The sequence below is a fragment of the Larimichthys crocea genome, chromosome XXII (assembly GCF_000972845.2).
Source record: "Larimichthys crocea isolate SSNF chromosome XXII, L_crocea_2.0, whole genome shotgun sequence".
Classification (NCBI taxonomy): Eukaryota; Metazoa; Chordata; class Actinopteri; family Sciaenidae; genus Larimichthys; species Larimichthys crocea.
In genome coordinates this window covers 20,899,489-20,915,055 of record NC_040032.1, presented here as the reverse complement: position 1 = coordinate 20,915,055, position 15,567 = coordinate 20,899,489, and the positions used below count along the sequence as shown (strand labels likewise).

At 40.2% G+C, this 15,567-nt stretch overlaps 1 protein-coding gene across 3 annotated transcripts in view; it reads left to right on the top strand.

The window, feature by feature from the left end:
• sgcd (sarcoglycan, delta (dystrophin-associated glycoprotein)) overlaps positions 1–15,255 on the top strand; it is a 318,522-nt gene extending 303,267 nt beyond the window's left edge. For all 3 annotated transcript variants that reach the window (XM_027273262.1, XM_027273261.1, XM_027273263.1), the window contains 2 exons: positions 3,109–3,232; positions 10,094–15,255. In XM_027273262.1, coding sequence (XP_027129063.1) covers positions 3,109–3,232; positions 10,094–10,279 — 310 coding nt within the window. In that variant the 3' untranslated portion in view covers positions 10,280–15,255. The remainder of the gene's footprint in view (positions 1–3,108; positions 3,233–10,093) is intronic.
• Positions 15,256–15,567: the final 312 nt, after the last annotated feature.

Sequence of the window (15,567 nt, the reverse complement as noted above, 5' to 3'; positions counted from 1 at the left end):
TTCTTGCTTCTTCTTTCCAAATCTTATTAGTTTAACATGGAACCAGCACCACTGTGGCCTCAGCTCCTCTCACCTCTCTTCATCTTCTGGAGAATTCAGGTCACCAGCTGGTGACTTTGTTCATTAAACCTGCCAGGAGCAAATTCAGAGAACGACACCAGCCAACTGCAGGGGATTACATTCACGATAAGACAGCTAGTTCCCTCTCCTGTTCTTCAACTTCCTGCTCATATATATATACTTTTTTTTTCTTCGTCTGATGCAATTTTTAAAACATTACTTATTTTACTCGTCTATGGTTGGACAAAGGGACCTGGGCACAGACATGTAAAAGGTCCCCTATAATACAAGTGATGCTCACTGCCAAATGGTGGCCAATGTCAACAACTGATATTGGAGAAAATATAAATATGGATAAACAGATAGCATTTACTTAATTGTTAACTGCAATTGTTAGTGGGCAACGGATCCAGGCAGTTGTCTCTCGGTAAAAATGGCAAGACTGGGAGGGTATTTACCGAGTTTACCTGCTGAATGTTGTGGCTGAGTTTAGCGAGCTGCACAGCTAACTGAGCTAATTAGCAAAAAACAGTTAGCAGCAGTTAGTTAACTACATTAGTAGTAAAGCTATACGTAAGCATCGATGAGCATAACTATGTTATTGTTACATTTTATAGGAGACTCTTGTGTTTCTAAGTTGACAAATTTTAATTTTATCGTCAAAAGTAAAGTGTCTTCTATCCATCCTGATCTCACTTCTGCAAATCCATCTGAAGAAAATGTGAACTTGACATCAGTTGTGTCATACAGAGGCTCAAACATGGGGCATTCATTAACCGGTAGGCCTGTTTGGTTATCCCTCCGTGGCAACAGTGAAGTAACACAAAATGTGCCACTGATCAATTTAACTGAGAATCTCTGTTGCAATAAATAAACCAGACCAAAATCCACAAAATTACTTAGATCCAGAACACTAAAGCTGATGATGGACGTCATGTATTGTATGTGTGCATATAAACCGAACCTTTGATAGCTGCTCCACACTCAGAACAAAAACCCACAATCCTCCAGCTGAATACAGTGTGTGATATCAATGAAAACCATCTCTGTGGAGAAAGTATCACGTATTTCATTCACAACCACCATGGTGACAGGAAGACAGGAAGTCTACAGAGACCTCCTCTGCAGGTTTGAATCTACTGAAGCGTTTTGACACCTTTGCTGCCTCCTGTAAGGATCAGCTCGTGGCTCTGAGTGGTTTTGTCAAGATATGAAGTGGAGTGGGCTGATTTTTAATCCTCATACAGAAGTTTGTAAGCAGCCATAGCGTGCAGGTGGGCTGTAGTGTTCAAGTGTCAGATTCACTCAATTTACACTCCCTTCACAGTGGTCCTTGAAGTATGTATGTGTTCTTGTATGTCTATCTTTGTGAGGACCAATTTAAGTTTTAGGCTTTTAGACTGGGGCTATTTTCAGATGTTACGCCCCCATCTACGATTGTAAACACATAAAAAGTTAAAAGGTCGCTCCCTCGCCAGCCCTGAAAGCACAGTCTGAATACTGAATTGCAATTAAAGTTAAATAATTTATTACTGCAAAAGGTGAAATTGTAATAAACTGAAGTAATATAATTTAGGGTGAACTGAGGCCAAAACAAGAAACAAAAGAATCTCCCTTCTCAACAAGGGCTGACATCAACACCAATCTTGAAACCCATCGTCTATCTTCTGATGACAATTTAGCCGTTATGACAACAGTTATCCATGCTAAGACCTCCTCTACAGTCCACTTAGCAATATGATATTCGAGAATGATGAGAAATCATCTAATTAAATCTCTATTCAAACATTAGAGGTGTTTGGCTCCAGGTTGGGGTTGGGGTCAAGGAAATGAGTTGTCTTATTGGTCTTAACAAGGCTAGGGTTAGTTCTCACAAGTACATTGTAGTTTGTGTTTGTGCAATTGTGTAAAAATATGCCCATTCTCTGTATCTGCACATAAATCTGTTGTCTAAGCACAACAATTCACAAAATATTCCGATATAACATCACACCAATCCTTGCTGCACTTCACTGCTTACCTGTGAGTTTTAGAGCTATCTTTAAGATTGTTTTTAAAACTTGAATGGTCTGGCTCCTGCCTTTATCTGTGATGGGTTAACTCCCAATGTGCCTGATTAGTGCCTGAGATCCTCCACCAGGGCACCACTAATGGTTCCGAAATTTCAACTTGTCACTAAAGATGACGGGCCGTTTTGCTGTCCAGGTCCCTCAGCTGTGGAAGTCCCTGTCTGGGAATCTCAGGCAGGCAGTGTTCTCAGTGTTCTCACTTTTATTTTATATTTGTTTTTTTCTTTACTGAGAGTATTTTACTGTATCTGATGATCTGAAGTTTTTATTGAAAAGCAGAGTTTTATTATTCATAGCGACTTATGGTTGCGTCAATCCCATCCACTTCCCGTTTGTACCCATTTTTATGCCCGTTTTTCTGGATGTGGCTCAAAGCAATGGTGGCAATGACAGAACCAGGCTATTGCAACTCTCAGTCTCCCACATTTCACCCATTGTATATTGTTTCAATCATCATTTACACATAGAATTGGAAATTATATTTATAAGATATTTCTTTATAGATGTATATACTAGAACCTGATAATAACTATGTATCCTGAAGCTTTTTATAACTCTTAAAATAACTGTTATATCCCTGAACGCAACCATTTAGTTGTGAAAGTTCTCATTTCCTAGCTGATTATATTATTATTGGTAAAGGTCATGTTATGTACTGTGTCATGATGGCGGCTTGCTAAAATGCCTAATAAACAGACTCCTCCAGAGTTGTGATGTCTGTTTGCAAGACCTTGTTAGATTATAACTACACTGTTGATTTTGAATTGAGATTTCTTTTTAAAAAACAGAACATATAACAGAATTTTATACTCGGAATCATAACACAGAAAACAAAATCTAAGTGTATTCACACCTTAAACGTTTATTTTTATTTTTTAAATCATGTTCCATATCTTTTCCTTTGAGTTTGCGTCCCTTCTCATGCAAAGATGAAGTCAAAACATTGATCACTCACTGTTCTATTCTGACTTTGTTCCAGGCTGGAGTCTCCCACTCGCTCCCTACTGATGGAGGCTCCTAAAGGCATCCAGATCCTGGCTGAAGCGGGTGACATCCAGGCCATCTGCAGGAACGAGCTGCGATTGGAGTCCAAAGACGGAGAGGTGTGTCAAACCAAATAGCTAATGAACAAAGAGTGCACAAAATCAAGAAAATACAGGCGAATTTCTCATTTATCACAACTTAAGTCACTGAACAAAAATAGTCACAATACACACCTCCTGCCATGGTGGTGAGCCAGAGTGCCAGTATTGAGGCCCCCGCTCATACTGTACACCCAGCTAACTCAATCATGAGTAGGACTCAGCTGTCAATCATGGCGTGAAAATCCATTTTTATAGCATCAAATAACTTATTCAAAGACTTGAACCAACATCAGTGTGATAAGAACTGCAGAAACCATTTTAACATGTACTTTTAGTTCACTGCTCACATCAAAGGGGCAGGGTTTATTGCCTGTACTATACAGCCAGCCACCAAGAGGCGTTCGAGAAGTTCTGGCTTCACTTTAGGGGAGCTGATGTCATTCATTTTTATATACAATCAGTGTCTCTGCCATACAAAAAGAGCACACAATGTGTATTAATCCACCGCTGAATGATAGTACCCAACAAAAGTACTACTTCCTGCTGTTTGAGTAAATGTATCCATCTTTAAATCCAGTCAATGGTTGGACCTTGTTATTATCATAACTGTGTAGAAAATAACCAATCTAATACTGTGAAAATAGCAGTCAAGTTTTAACAAACTGGGATTAGTTTTAACATTTACTTCTTACCATCTTATCAGTCATTATGTCATAATAGATGTGTGATATATGTGACACAGGGCTCATCACTAGTGGGTTTTTTTTAAACCCAGGGCCTACATTTTAACATGCAGTAAAAGTGTAAAACAATAAAATTAATGATGGCTGAATTCCATTTCGGTTTCACTGTCCTGGTACGTGCTGTCACACTGTCGGGACTTTTGAAGAGAACAGAGCCATCGTTAACATTATAATTAACTCCTGTGCTTTTACCAGGCGTAATGCCTGCTGTGAAAAAGGTCGGTCTTATATTTATTTTTATTCCAAAGGATGTAATCATACTTTTTAAATATTGATTAATTAACACCATTGGTTTTAAAACTGAAATCCGGCCCACGCTGTTTTTGAAACAAACCCTTCGTTAGGTTTTTTTATCTCACGGTGAGCTAAAACACCTTGATTTATCCTGAAAAATGCTAATTATTTTTGTGTAAGCAACCCTGTTATTTCAAACCTCCCACTCTGTGCACTGGCAAGTTGAGAAATTAACTTTTCTTGTCCTCCGGCCATCCTGGCTGATGGGGGCTCTATCTCTGTTCAGTATTTCTCCCATCCAAACTTATTTTTAGCAAACAATCCAAACAATAGTGAGCTCCCTTAGCCAACATGGACCAGCGTTTAGCTTATTGGCTGTTGGCAAATGCCCACATACTGGCCACCCACCAGAATATGTTAGTGCTTTGCAGAAAATGAGGAAAATAGAGGACAGAAGTTTACTGTTTTTTTTCCTTTTTCCCCAATTCTTCCTTCAGTCATTACTGCAGTTCTCTACGATTCTTTAATAACTTTATTTTTCATCCATCTTTTCCTCTTTCCCAGTTTCCCATCCCCCTCATTTCTCTGTCCTCTTTCTGTCTTTCATTTTTTTTTTTGCTCACGTCGCTTCATTCCATCTTTCATCCTTTCCCTCCCTGCTCCTAATTTCCCCCAACCATCCCCTGATTTCGTTACACACATCAGTCCTCACATTCATCACGGTCGGCTTCGCTGATAAAAGGATTTTCCACCTTAGTTTTGCGGCAGTCGTGTCATGTCAGATCTGTTGAAATCAGTGGATGAGGATTAGGGAGAAGAAAGCGTTTAAAAGTTTCCCACTGAAACAGTTTCATAGATTAAGACAAGCGCCTGATATGAGACGGACCAGGAGAGAGAGAAGAGACGGTTTTAGGAAGGTGCCCTTGGAATCAATTCAGTCCAATTAAAAGTCGCCACAGTGAAAGTCTGAAACCATGCCCACACCACATCTTCCCGCAGTTTTCATGGATGTGTGCTCCAAAATGAGGCCACTGAACTCATGATGGTTGATCCATATAGTTGGAAACACATTCTCACACTCCATTAGTGTTGCTAATGTCCATTTGTCAAACCTTTGTCTTACACACTCTCTCCTCAGGACCCCTTTGGCACCACCGGAGCAATTACAGAGTTTTTGGTCATTAGACATCCACAAACCACACAGACAGATCCAGAAATAGACTCACACACACATGTTCTCTTAAAGAGGAGAATCACTCAGTCTTATAATCCTGGCTTGTGCTGCTAACTAGTGGTGACAACAATCTTTTTCTACACCGTGTGCACTATAGCACTGTGTAAACTGTACTGTGCACAGCTGTACAACAGACAATACCTAACCAAACCCAGCTGTGGCTTGTAGGATCTGAGCTTTGTCAGGATACAGCTGACAAACATTCAGTGATGTGCTTGAACGCATCCTGTATAGACAAAGATGGAGGACGGAAACATCTGCTGCTCCACTTACACTTCGTAGACATTGTGCAGACATCAACTTAGCATTACAGAGACATTGTGGTCAGAGCACGATGCAGGGGCAAAGTCATAGCCGACTGGTTCCGAACCTTTTTCCTTAACAGAACCCTTTTCAATCATTAGATAACTGACTAAAGTCACATAACACCAGGTAGAAGAGCCGTGGGAAATTTTTAAGGTGGAACAATGAGCCTTGCAAAAACCATTTGTGTCTTTTTCTGTTCAACACTGGCAATTATCTTCCTTTGGAAAATAAAAACCACAAAATAAGAGTCATTTTAGAGGCGTAAAAAGTGAATTTCATGACAGGATGCCTTGAGGTTACAACATGGACAGTTGGCATCTCATTGGTTGTGCATTGAAAGGTCATGAACAAACAAGTTACAAGAACTGAGCCTCAAGACATAAAATCCAATCAACAGCAACAACAGTGCCAGTGCCAGTGTCATTTTTTTTTTACATTTGCACCACAAGATAGCTGAAATATGTTAGTTTAAACCATCAAATACATTTTTGTGGGCAACAGCAGTGACTAAAACAACTTCAGAACATCTGTGGACTAAATACAAGATAAAAAACAAAATGAAAAGGTGTGAAAATCAAACATCAGGGTATTTGTCTGTGAAAATATGTAAAAGTTATAAACCATAAGTCTTCCTTTACTTGCTTAGTGTGTATTTTTGCCCTTCACTCGCACACACTCACACTCTCACACACAGACTTACACACAGGTTCTCAGGGCTTCACACTGTCCGCCCCTCATGGTGAAAGATTTGTTCAACAGCAGCTGTCTGAGGAAGTCAGCTGAGACTCTGCTTTAAAAGTGTTCCAGGTCATTTGATTGCGATGCCTCCCCGAGGCGCCTGATAATGGCTCCTTTACCTTTTTATGGCTGGAGAGCTCCTCCTTTCCTCGGCCAGTGAAACACCAGCTCTATAGGAGCCCCAAGAGGGCGGGAGAGAGGGAGGAAAGGGCTGGGAGATGGGATTCATGCAGCACTGGGCCGTGTCTGTGCAGAGGGGAGAAAGACAGTTTGGTCCAATCAATGTGGTGTTGAAGGGAGTAAAATGACTGGATGAGTGGTTGTGTGTGTTTGTGGTGGGGTGGCAGGTGGAATTTTCTGGAGTTTTGTTCTTTTTTCATTCCTCAGGAGGCGAAAGGGATGATCTGGGAACCAGCAGAGAGGAAAGTCTTTGTGCTTTTTTACTACGGTCATTTTTTTTTTTTTTTTTAGCTGGGTAGTGATTTTAGATACTGTCAATTTTTCAACAAAATATTTCAAAAACTCATGAATATATTAATGTGAACCTTTGGATAAATCATGGTCCTGTGTCAATAAATGACCTGACCTTTAGATGCATGACAGATAAATGGGTTAACAAAGAGGGAAATTTTTGGCCTTATCTGGTGACAGATTTCACCATGACGTCATCAAACATGTAAAGGAGGAGGAGGTCATCTCAATAATCTCATATATTATTATATACAGGCCCAAATGCTCAATAGCCATGTCAATTTTATGTCACTTCAATGAGAGTTGAAATCAGGAGTGGAAATCAGGGCACAGTGGAACTGTCAATGTAAGAGAGGGTAAGCAGCGACATCTACTTCACCGTTTGTTCTGTAAAAGTCATTTGAAGATAGGGAATGTCAAGTTACAACAGGAATTCGTTGAGATAAGTGTTGCTTGAAGTAGGCTGAACAGTAGATGACTGACAACAGACATCAACACGAACCCTTCTCAGACCTGATTAGACCAACGCACAAATCCCAGGTCCCTTATTCCTCTTTGTCTGTTGTATGTAGATGGCAGTTTGCACGCATCCAGTTTCAGTTTCCTGTTACAAAGAGCTTCATAATGGAGAAGTATTGCAGTGAAATTATTCTAAATATCGCATACACTTAGACTATTATTGATTTTTGTAGGTTTGCCTTTTTTATATTATATTATCCATATGTTGCAGTTACCATGCTGTCTGCTTCTCGAAATCTATTTGGAAAAATGTGTTTTTGCGCAGTATATTCTGGCTTTGAGAAATTTACTTTTACCTTTCATTTTGTCTCCTGCTTCAGGGATTGATGACTTGACAATCCAGTTTCACTGTCCTGCGGGTTACTGCTCCCTCAGTCTATGAGAGTTTTTTTGCGTTTTTTGCAAGTTGCATTGTGGGTGACTTTTACCAAGGATATCAGTCCGCCATGCATTATTGTTGACAATGTGAGCTTCAAAAACCAACACATGACCTTCATCATTTACTCCAATCACACATCTACACCCACGTTGTGCACTGAAAGTCATAGACAGCTGAAACATCTCTTAATACATAAGATCTGATATCAGAGAAACAGGACAGATGTCACTGTTGAATGTGACTTTCAGTTGCAAGACCACTTAACATTCTTTGCAACTGAAGATGTGGAGTACTAAGGTGTTGAGAGCCACGGACGCTATTTGTCCAAGTCCAATCCTGTGAGGTTGAAATCCTAGAAAGAAAAATAAAGGCTAAGCTGAAGACAGCAGGTGAAGAGATTTGCTTTGAGAGCAATTAGAGTGAAGAGATGAGAAGAGACACATGGTTCAGCGGGGGTTAGCTGAGGTAAAGATGAAAGGGGAAAAGATTAGTTTCTTTAGCCTATAAAGAAAGAAAACAAGGATCATGACTGTGAGGTCAAACATACTGTTTAGTTTGTGGGTTCACGATGTAAACAGTTAGAGGCAGGACAAGCAGATGCAAACGTTTATTGGGGAGTGATTTTAGGGAGACTGAAGATGAGTTAAGCTGTAGCTGGTATTTTGCCAGATGTTACACATCCTGACCATCGACAGAGGAAGTCCTGTCCAGCTGGCATCGGTCCAAACATGCTTATTCACAATCAGCAAACAAGAAACTCCACTTAGCTTAGACTTGTCATTTAAACAGCAAGTGTGTAACATGTCCAAAGCTTCAATAATTCAACTAGAAATACAGACTTTCAAAAGAATAAAACTTTCTGAAGCCATTACCATGATGTGTTACTGTGTCACTGGAGAAAACAAAAGGAAAAGAATAAAAAATTACCCTTTCCGGTAACATGAAGTTAAATGGGTGTAACTATGTTTGACATTAAAATACAAAACTAAACCCATATTACTTGAGTAATCATGCAGAAAACAGATGGGTTTTCTCATGTCAGTAGAGCCGTAATTAAAAGAACAAACCAACATTTTGGGGAATATGCTTGTGTGCTATCTTAAAGGTAATTAGATGAATTGATTGCATTTAAAAAAAACATTTGATGAAGAAATCCAGGCTGTGTTTAGCCTAACTTAGGGGTAAAGTTGAAAACGGATGAAGAAAATCACAGGTCATTTTTCAAGTTATATATTTTTAGCTAGTTTTTGTTTTTGCTAGTCAACAATAGCAAAAGCCTTCTTCAGTTTTAGGTTAATATGCAACAAACGTGATGAGAATGAGAACAGTACTTGAGATGCAGCTTGAGAGCTAATTGCTCATTAGGTAAGACAAGTTAGATGTATAGCATCCCATTTACTTTGTAGGCCTCTAAAGTCTGCTTTGCATTCAGTGCACCTAGCGAACAATCCATCCATCCCGTTTTTTCTGCTTACCCGGGGTCGGCTCGTGATGGCAGAAGGTTAAGCAGGGTACTCTAGTCAACACTCTCCCCAGGGTCTCCTAGCTACTCCTGGGGGATCCTGAAGCATTCAGCCAGATATCCCATCTGTAATTCTAAGTGTGCCCTGGGGTCTCTTCCCAGAAAACCTCCAAAGGAAGGAACCCAGGAAGCATCTTAATCAGATATCCAATCCACTTAGATTGGCTCCTTTCAGTGCAACTACTCAGCACTCCTTCTGGCTGTCCAAGCTCCTCACACTATAAGAGTTGATCAAATTCTTTGGGTCACTACCCAAAATTCACGACCAAAGGTGAGGGTTGAACTCAATGATAAATCAAAAGTGTTGCTGACTGTTCAGCTCAGCCTCTTCTTTCGTATTACTGCCGATGCCACAGCAATTGACCTGGTCATCTTGTGTTCCCAAGATATTTAAACACCTTTCTTGGGGAAGCAACTTTAGCAATCTAGCATTTTCCAGCAGAGAATCATGGCCTCGGACTTGGAGGTGCGGATTCTCGTCACACTCAGCTGCAAACCATCCCATTGTGTGCAGGAGGTCATGGACTGATGAAGCCACTGGAGCTACGCAAAAAGCAGAAACACAATTCTCTTCTCACCTTAGCTGCGCCTCTTGATAGAAATGAGTACTTTGCTCCATGTGTTCTTCGCTGTGTATTTCTCCCTTCTTTTTTGTTTGTCCAAGCTGAGCTCTGGTCATTCCGTATCCTCGTTTTCTTCCCGGTCTCACCCATTTTCTCTCCCTCTTCCTCAGATCTCTCTGGATGCCCGGAGGATTCGCCTGATGCGGCTGCCTGAGGGGAAGGCCTCCACCAGCTCCTCGTCCTCTGGGACCAGGCAGACTGTCTACGAGGTTTGCGTTTGCCCCAACGGGAGGCTTTTTCTGTCCCAGGCCGGCACTGGATCCACCTGCCAGATCAGCAACAATGTCTGCCTCTAGGACTGATACATGCAAATATAAATAAAATACACAGATATCCTGAAAGAAAGACTGGCAAAAACAGACAGATGTACACATATCGCCTGCCTCTAGGACTGATTCACAGCAAACACTACATACAAAGACTGCCAGAGCTGATGGAAATACAAACAATCTTAGATACTGTACTTATACAGACACACTGATGTATACACTTTACAACCACAAACATTCAGACTGATATTTAGGCTCAACCGATATGTTTTAACAGGCCAATACCGAACAATTTTGGATTGAAGCTCCTGACAGCTGATATTTTTGCCAATATTTAAATGCTAAAAAGTATTTTCTCCCTTAATTTTATATGTTTCAGAGTGTAAAAGCCTTTGAAATTAGCATCTAGAGCATCATGGGATACTAAAACTCTCCACTGAGTCATTCACATCTCTCTAAGCTCTTTATACATGCAGTACGGCTTTTAAACTGAATGATATGGATAAAGGAAGAAATAAAAATGTGTTGCATTGCAGGTTTTAACAACTTTTTAATACAACTGAGTTCAGAAAGGAAACTTCATCTCCATCATATTGGGAATATTGGACTGCTGGCTGATACACTAATTAAAGTATTGGTAATATATCGGTCTGACCCTAACAGTCATACATGCACACTAGCTTACAGACATGCATTCAAACATGAACATGGTGTAGAGACACACACACTCTCACTCTTTGCTCATAGGAGCCTCCTGGTAGAACCTGACAGGAAAACTCTCCAGAGATTTACTAGAAGAGACACTGATCTGTTCTCCCTCAAGAGCATTTCAGTACCAGAATCACTAGGGTGATCACCCATCGCAACAAGCCCCACCCACTGCCCCCTTCCTTTTCCTCATCTTCTCTTTTTCCTTCTGCGATTGTACCACAGCTGAAATGATCAAAGGGTTTATACTGGTTCTTTAAAGCCCCATAGGCATGCTACTGTATAAGCACTCAGTTACAGCTATTTCTAACATGAATTGTGTCAGGATATAAGATGGTATAATAAACATGAAGACTTGCCCTGGATGTATTACCAGAGCTGGATACCAGACTCCCATTTACCCGGATGAATGAAAAAAGGCAGCACACCAGCCCAAAACAAATGTTCAAGCTCATGGTTCAAGATGTGTTCACTTTCATATGTGGTCCTAAATCAGACACAAGTGTGTTAGATGTGTTACAATGAGACCACGTTTTAGCCCACTGAGATGTCACCTATTGGCGTCTTGAAAACTGTTTTGAAATTTGGCATTGTGGACGTCATCATCTTGTTTGTTTTCAGAGCCAGGAAGTGTCCATATTTGGACGAGAGCATGAAGATTGTTGCGAGTTCAGTTGTGCTTGGTTCTGAGTCCTCATCCTCTCATCAAGTCATGTGATGTCAGTCGTTTGACATGTTACACTGGAATCTCTTATTAGCCACTGGGCTAGAGTGGCCACTGGGCTAACGGCGTCATATCCAGCTCTTTTGATACATCCATGGGACTTGGACAGTTTCTGAGGTGGATCCAGATATATATGTTCTATATACTGTATGCATTAAGTGCTGTTAGTGTGCCTATGCAACAGTGCATCAACAATAGTCCTATTTTGTGGAAAAGAGTTGTTGCTTAAGAGCAACAGAACTAAACTTCTTTAACTAATTAGGCCATTTGTAGCTCAAAAGGCAGACAGACAGAGAGTCGTTCACTGTTGAGGCTCTAAATTGACATTGCAGTGAAGCTGTGTATCAGTAAATTATCCCACAAAATATTTAGCCCATTGCATTATGACAAACAATGACTCACCACGGCATGTTTACATCTTATCACAGTCACCCAAATGGGGAAAAACCATTCAAATTAGCTCCCCAGTTCTAGCAGCCAGCAGTGCTGTATTTGATTTATTTCCATATTTAAACAGAAAGATCTATAAACGTGGCACAAGTGCTGCGACACAGACCTCAGCTTCTCAACTACTGGTCTAATGGTGATGATGGTTTTTCTTTGTTTGATGAGATTTTTTTGGTTTTATTCGATGTAATCTTTTGATTTTATGAAAAGCTGTTTTTAACTTTGCATAAAGAGTGTCAGTGTTATGTTACGCCTGCATAAATCCCGTCCATGTGTCTTCCTACCAAAACAGCATCACCCGCCTATGAACCTGACAATGAAGAAGATCATGAAAAGAAAAAAAAAACACTTGACATCCTGTTATAACCCTCAGCAGAACATAAATGTCCAATGTAAGCTGCGCAAACCTTGGTGGTGGTCACCCTACTTGTTTCTTGCACTGGGACTTTTTTTTTTTTTAAAAAGGACAAAAAAACAAAACAAACTAACGCGAGCCACTCTGTTGAAAGAGGGGAACTGTGCCTGTGCCTTATGTCGATGCACTTGTGGCAAGAAGAAGCACATCACACAGACTTTCTTTGGCATCAATGTGTAACATGATCTCTGATTTCAGTTTCATCCCATCCACAAATCTCTTTCCCTCTGTGTGAATGCAAAGACCTTCAGCCGCATCTGTCTCAAGCGCCCCCTGCTGTCAACACCTGACTCTGCTGAAGGATGTGGCATTTTTTTTCTTTTTTTTTACTTTACCTCTTTAACTTCCCCAGTTTTGGACATCCCTCTTGTTGCTTTGCTTCTCATGATCCAATGTGTGAAAACATATAAGTGTGTTTGTGTTTTTGTTTAAAGCGATGAACATGTGATCCTGTGGAGCTTAATTGATAGAGTACACCACTGATGGGTCTGATTTCCACTGCATATCGCAAGGCACAAAAGAGACACTGTTAGACTCCAAATAAATCACTTAATTCTCTTTTCAAGGCAAGGCGTTTTGTTCTAAAAGGCCCAAAGCATTGCCTTGAAAGAGAATTAAAGTATTTTTTTGGAGCCTAACAGTGTGCAGTCCTTTCTCTTTTGTGCCTTGCAGTGATATTTTTTGTCTTGCACCTAAATATTTATGCCTGGATGTGCGCACTCTGCTTATCGCAAACCATCTGACCAATAAGCATCTAGTTTTTACAAAAAAGTTACCACACAAGATCGGCATGTCTTTACACAAAGGTTTATTTCATCTCTCAGCTCAACAGGATAACTAAAGAACTTAAGCTGTAACATAAGGAACAATATAATGGTTTGATTAAGGGTACAGACAGAATCATTGTGCTGTGTTGTGTCTGTTTGTGCTGAACGTAAGCGCTGTGAAACAATCAGGAAATAACGTTTTATTTTGCTGATGTATCTATGCCGGCGCTCCCACACTCTGATTCACTGTCTATTTCTCTCAACCAGTGTTCACTGTCTCCCTTTCTCTTTGTATGTGTCTTTCTCTCTCAAACCATCGGACGTAAACCAAGGAAGGAAACTTCTTAGTGTCGCTATTTTGCAATGTTAAGCCTGAAACAGATTTAGAAGCTTGGTATGTGAAATAAACAAAGCCAGAACACAACAAGTAGAGTATCAGAGTTTAGTCCACCATGAACCCACCTGGATAGCCTCAGTTTCAGTGGCATTTCAGGCTGACTGTGGAGGGGTTTTTGACCGGTATCATCGTCTGATTGGGCGCCATAGCATGATGTCGGGCTGCATGACATCCAGGCTTTTCGGCAAACCGCACTATCCCCACTGTCATCAAGTAAATGGAAAAACGTGTTTTCGAAGCAGCACTGAAATCTGTCTGAATGAGTTACTGAGTTACAGACAAATGTAATGTGATTACTATACCCAACACTAGTCTTTTGACTTTATAAGATGGAAGACCTTCTGTAAAGATGTCAAGATCTTGTGTTATAACACCCACAAGCAACTAGACCTTTTGGCCAAGTAGCTTGTGATAAGTCCTGAACACATAGACGCGCATAAAACGTGCACAGCATTTTCTTTTTTTTTTACGTTGTTTAAAAAGTGTCACAACCTTTTCAAGAGTCAGGTGTATCAATCTTCTCGCTGTCTCTGAGCTTCTCTGTCGCTGTATATTAAAGGACTTTCAGAAATATTTCACAACAAAATTGATCCTATCTGATGTATTTGTTTTTTTGAATATGTGTACACAAGAGAAATCCACATTTTTGTACGGTTGTATGTGTAAATAATGTATACATAACCGCGTCGGTGCGCACCAGATAAAGCCGGTGGAAGAAAAACACTGCTCTTTTGCAAAAGGGAAGACATTTTTATAATGTACATCAGTGTGTGTTTTTATACTAAATGACAAAAAAGAAAAATAATGCTAAAGGATATTCATTGAGTTAGCATGTACAGAAATGTATACAATGTCCGCCTGTGGAGAACAACCAGGTTTTGTTTTTATTCCTTCTGCTTCCTGTACTTGTCTCTCCCGCTGAGCTCAGATGTTTCACACACAAACACAAACCTCCTTACTTTTCTGTTTGGGTTGTTGGTGTTCAGTCGGGCCCAAGGTCTTTGCATTCTCACCAAGTGTGCTGTGTGTAAATTTGTGCTACTATATGAGTGAGCTTTTGTTTTTGTTCATCTGCTCCACAGAACGTCTTGAAGGATTCTCAGAGACACAAACACAGAAACCAAAAGTAAAAAGTGGAAAAAGGAAAAAAAAAAGCAGAGAAGGAAATGATACGCAGCGTTACAAAGGAGTTGCAATCAGTGAATTAGTACAGGAACATGCAACAAAAATCCACTCACTGAAAAACCAAATTATAAATCACACTAAAACATTCTGAGAAAGTAAATGATTACATTGGCATGGGAATAAAGAACTCTGAAGGTGATTCGGTGATGATGGATTACGTTGCTGATTGAATGATAATATCGAGCAGATCGCTGTTCTGTAATGCAGCCCTGTGTTCACGCTGAGTGCTTTCTTTTCTTTCCTACACACTGGGATTAACATCCATCCTGAATATTTACATTTTTTCTTCATTCTTCAGTCTGAAACTGCCGTTCATGGAGTAGTTTTCAAAGATGCCAAAATAAAAGGCGTTTGCTCAAATTGATTGCAGTAGTCATTGGATCCTCCCTGACCAGAAAAAAACTGAATCTGTTGAGCTTCTTTCAATAGAGACACAAAGTCCTGGCCTCTCTTCTAGTTAGCCTTTGTTTAAACTATACATAAATCAGTGTCTCTTAAACTTTTTACACCTCCACAGGAAATATTTGGCTTTTCAAGTACCACCATTATGACAGGTGTTAAAATACAGCAGCAGCCAACCCTGCTCAGCTATGGGCAGTTTACGCAGCAGGTTTATCCTTTAAATGATTAGTATAAATCCAGAGCAGAACCAGAGCTAATCTAGGTGTAGTC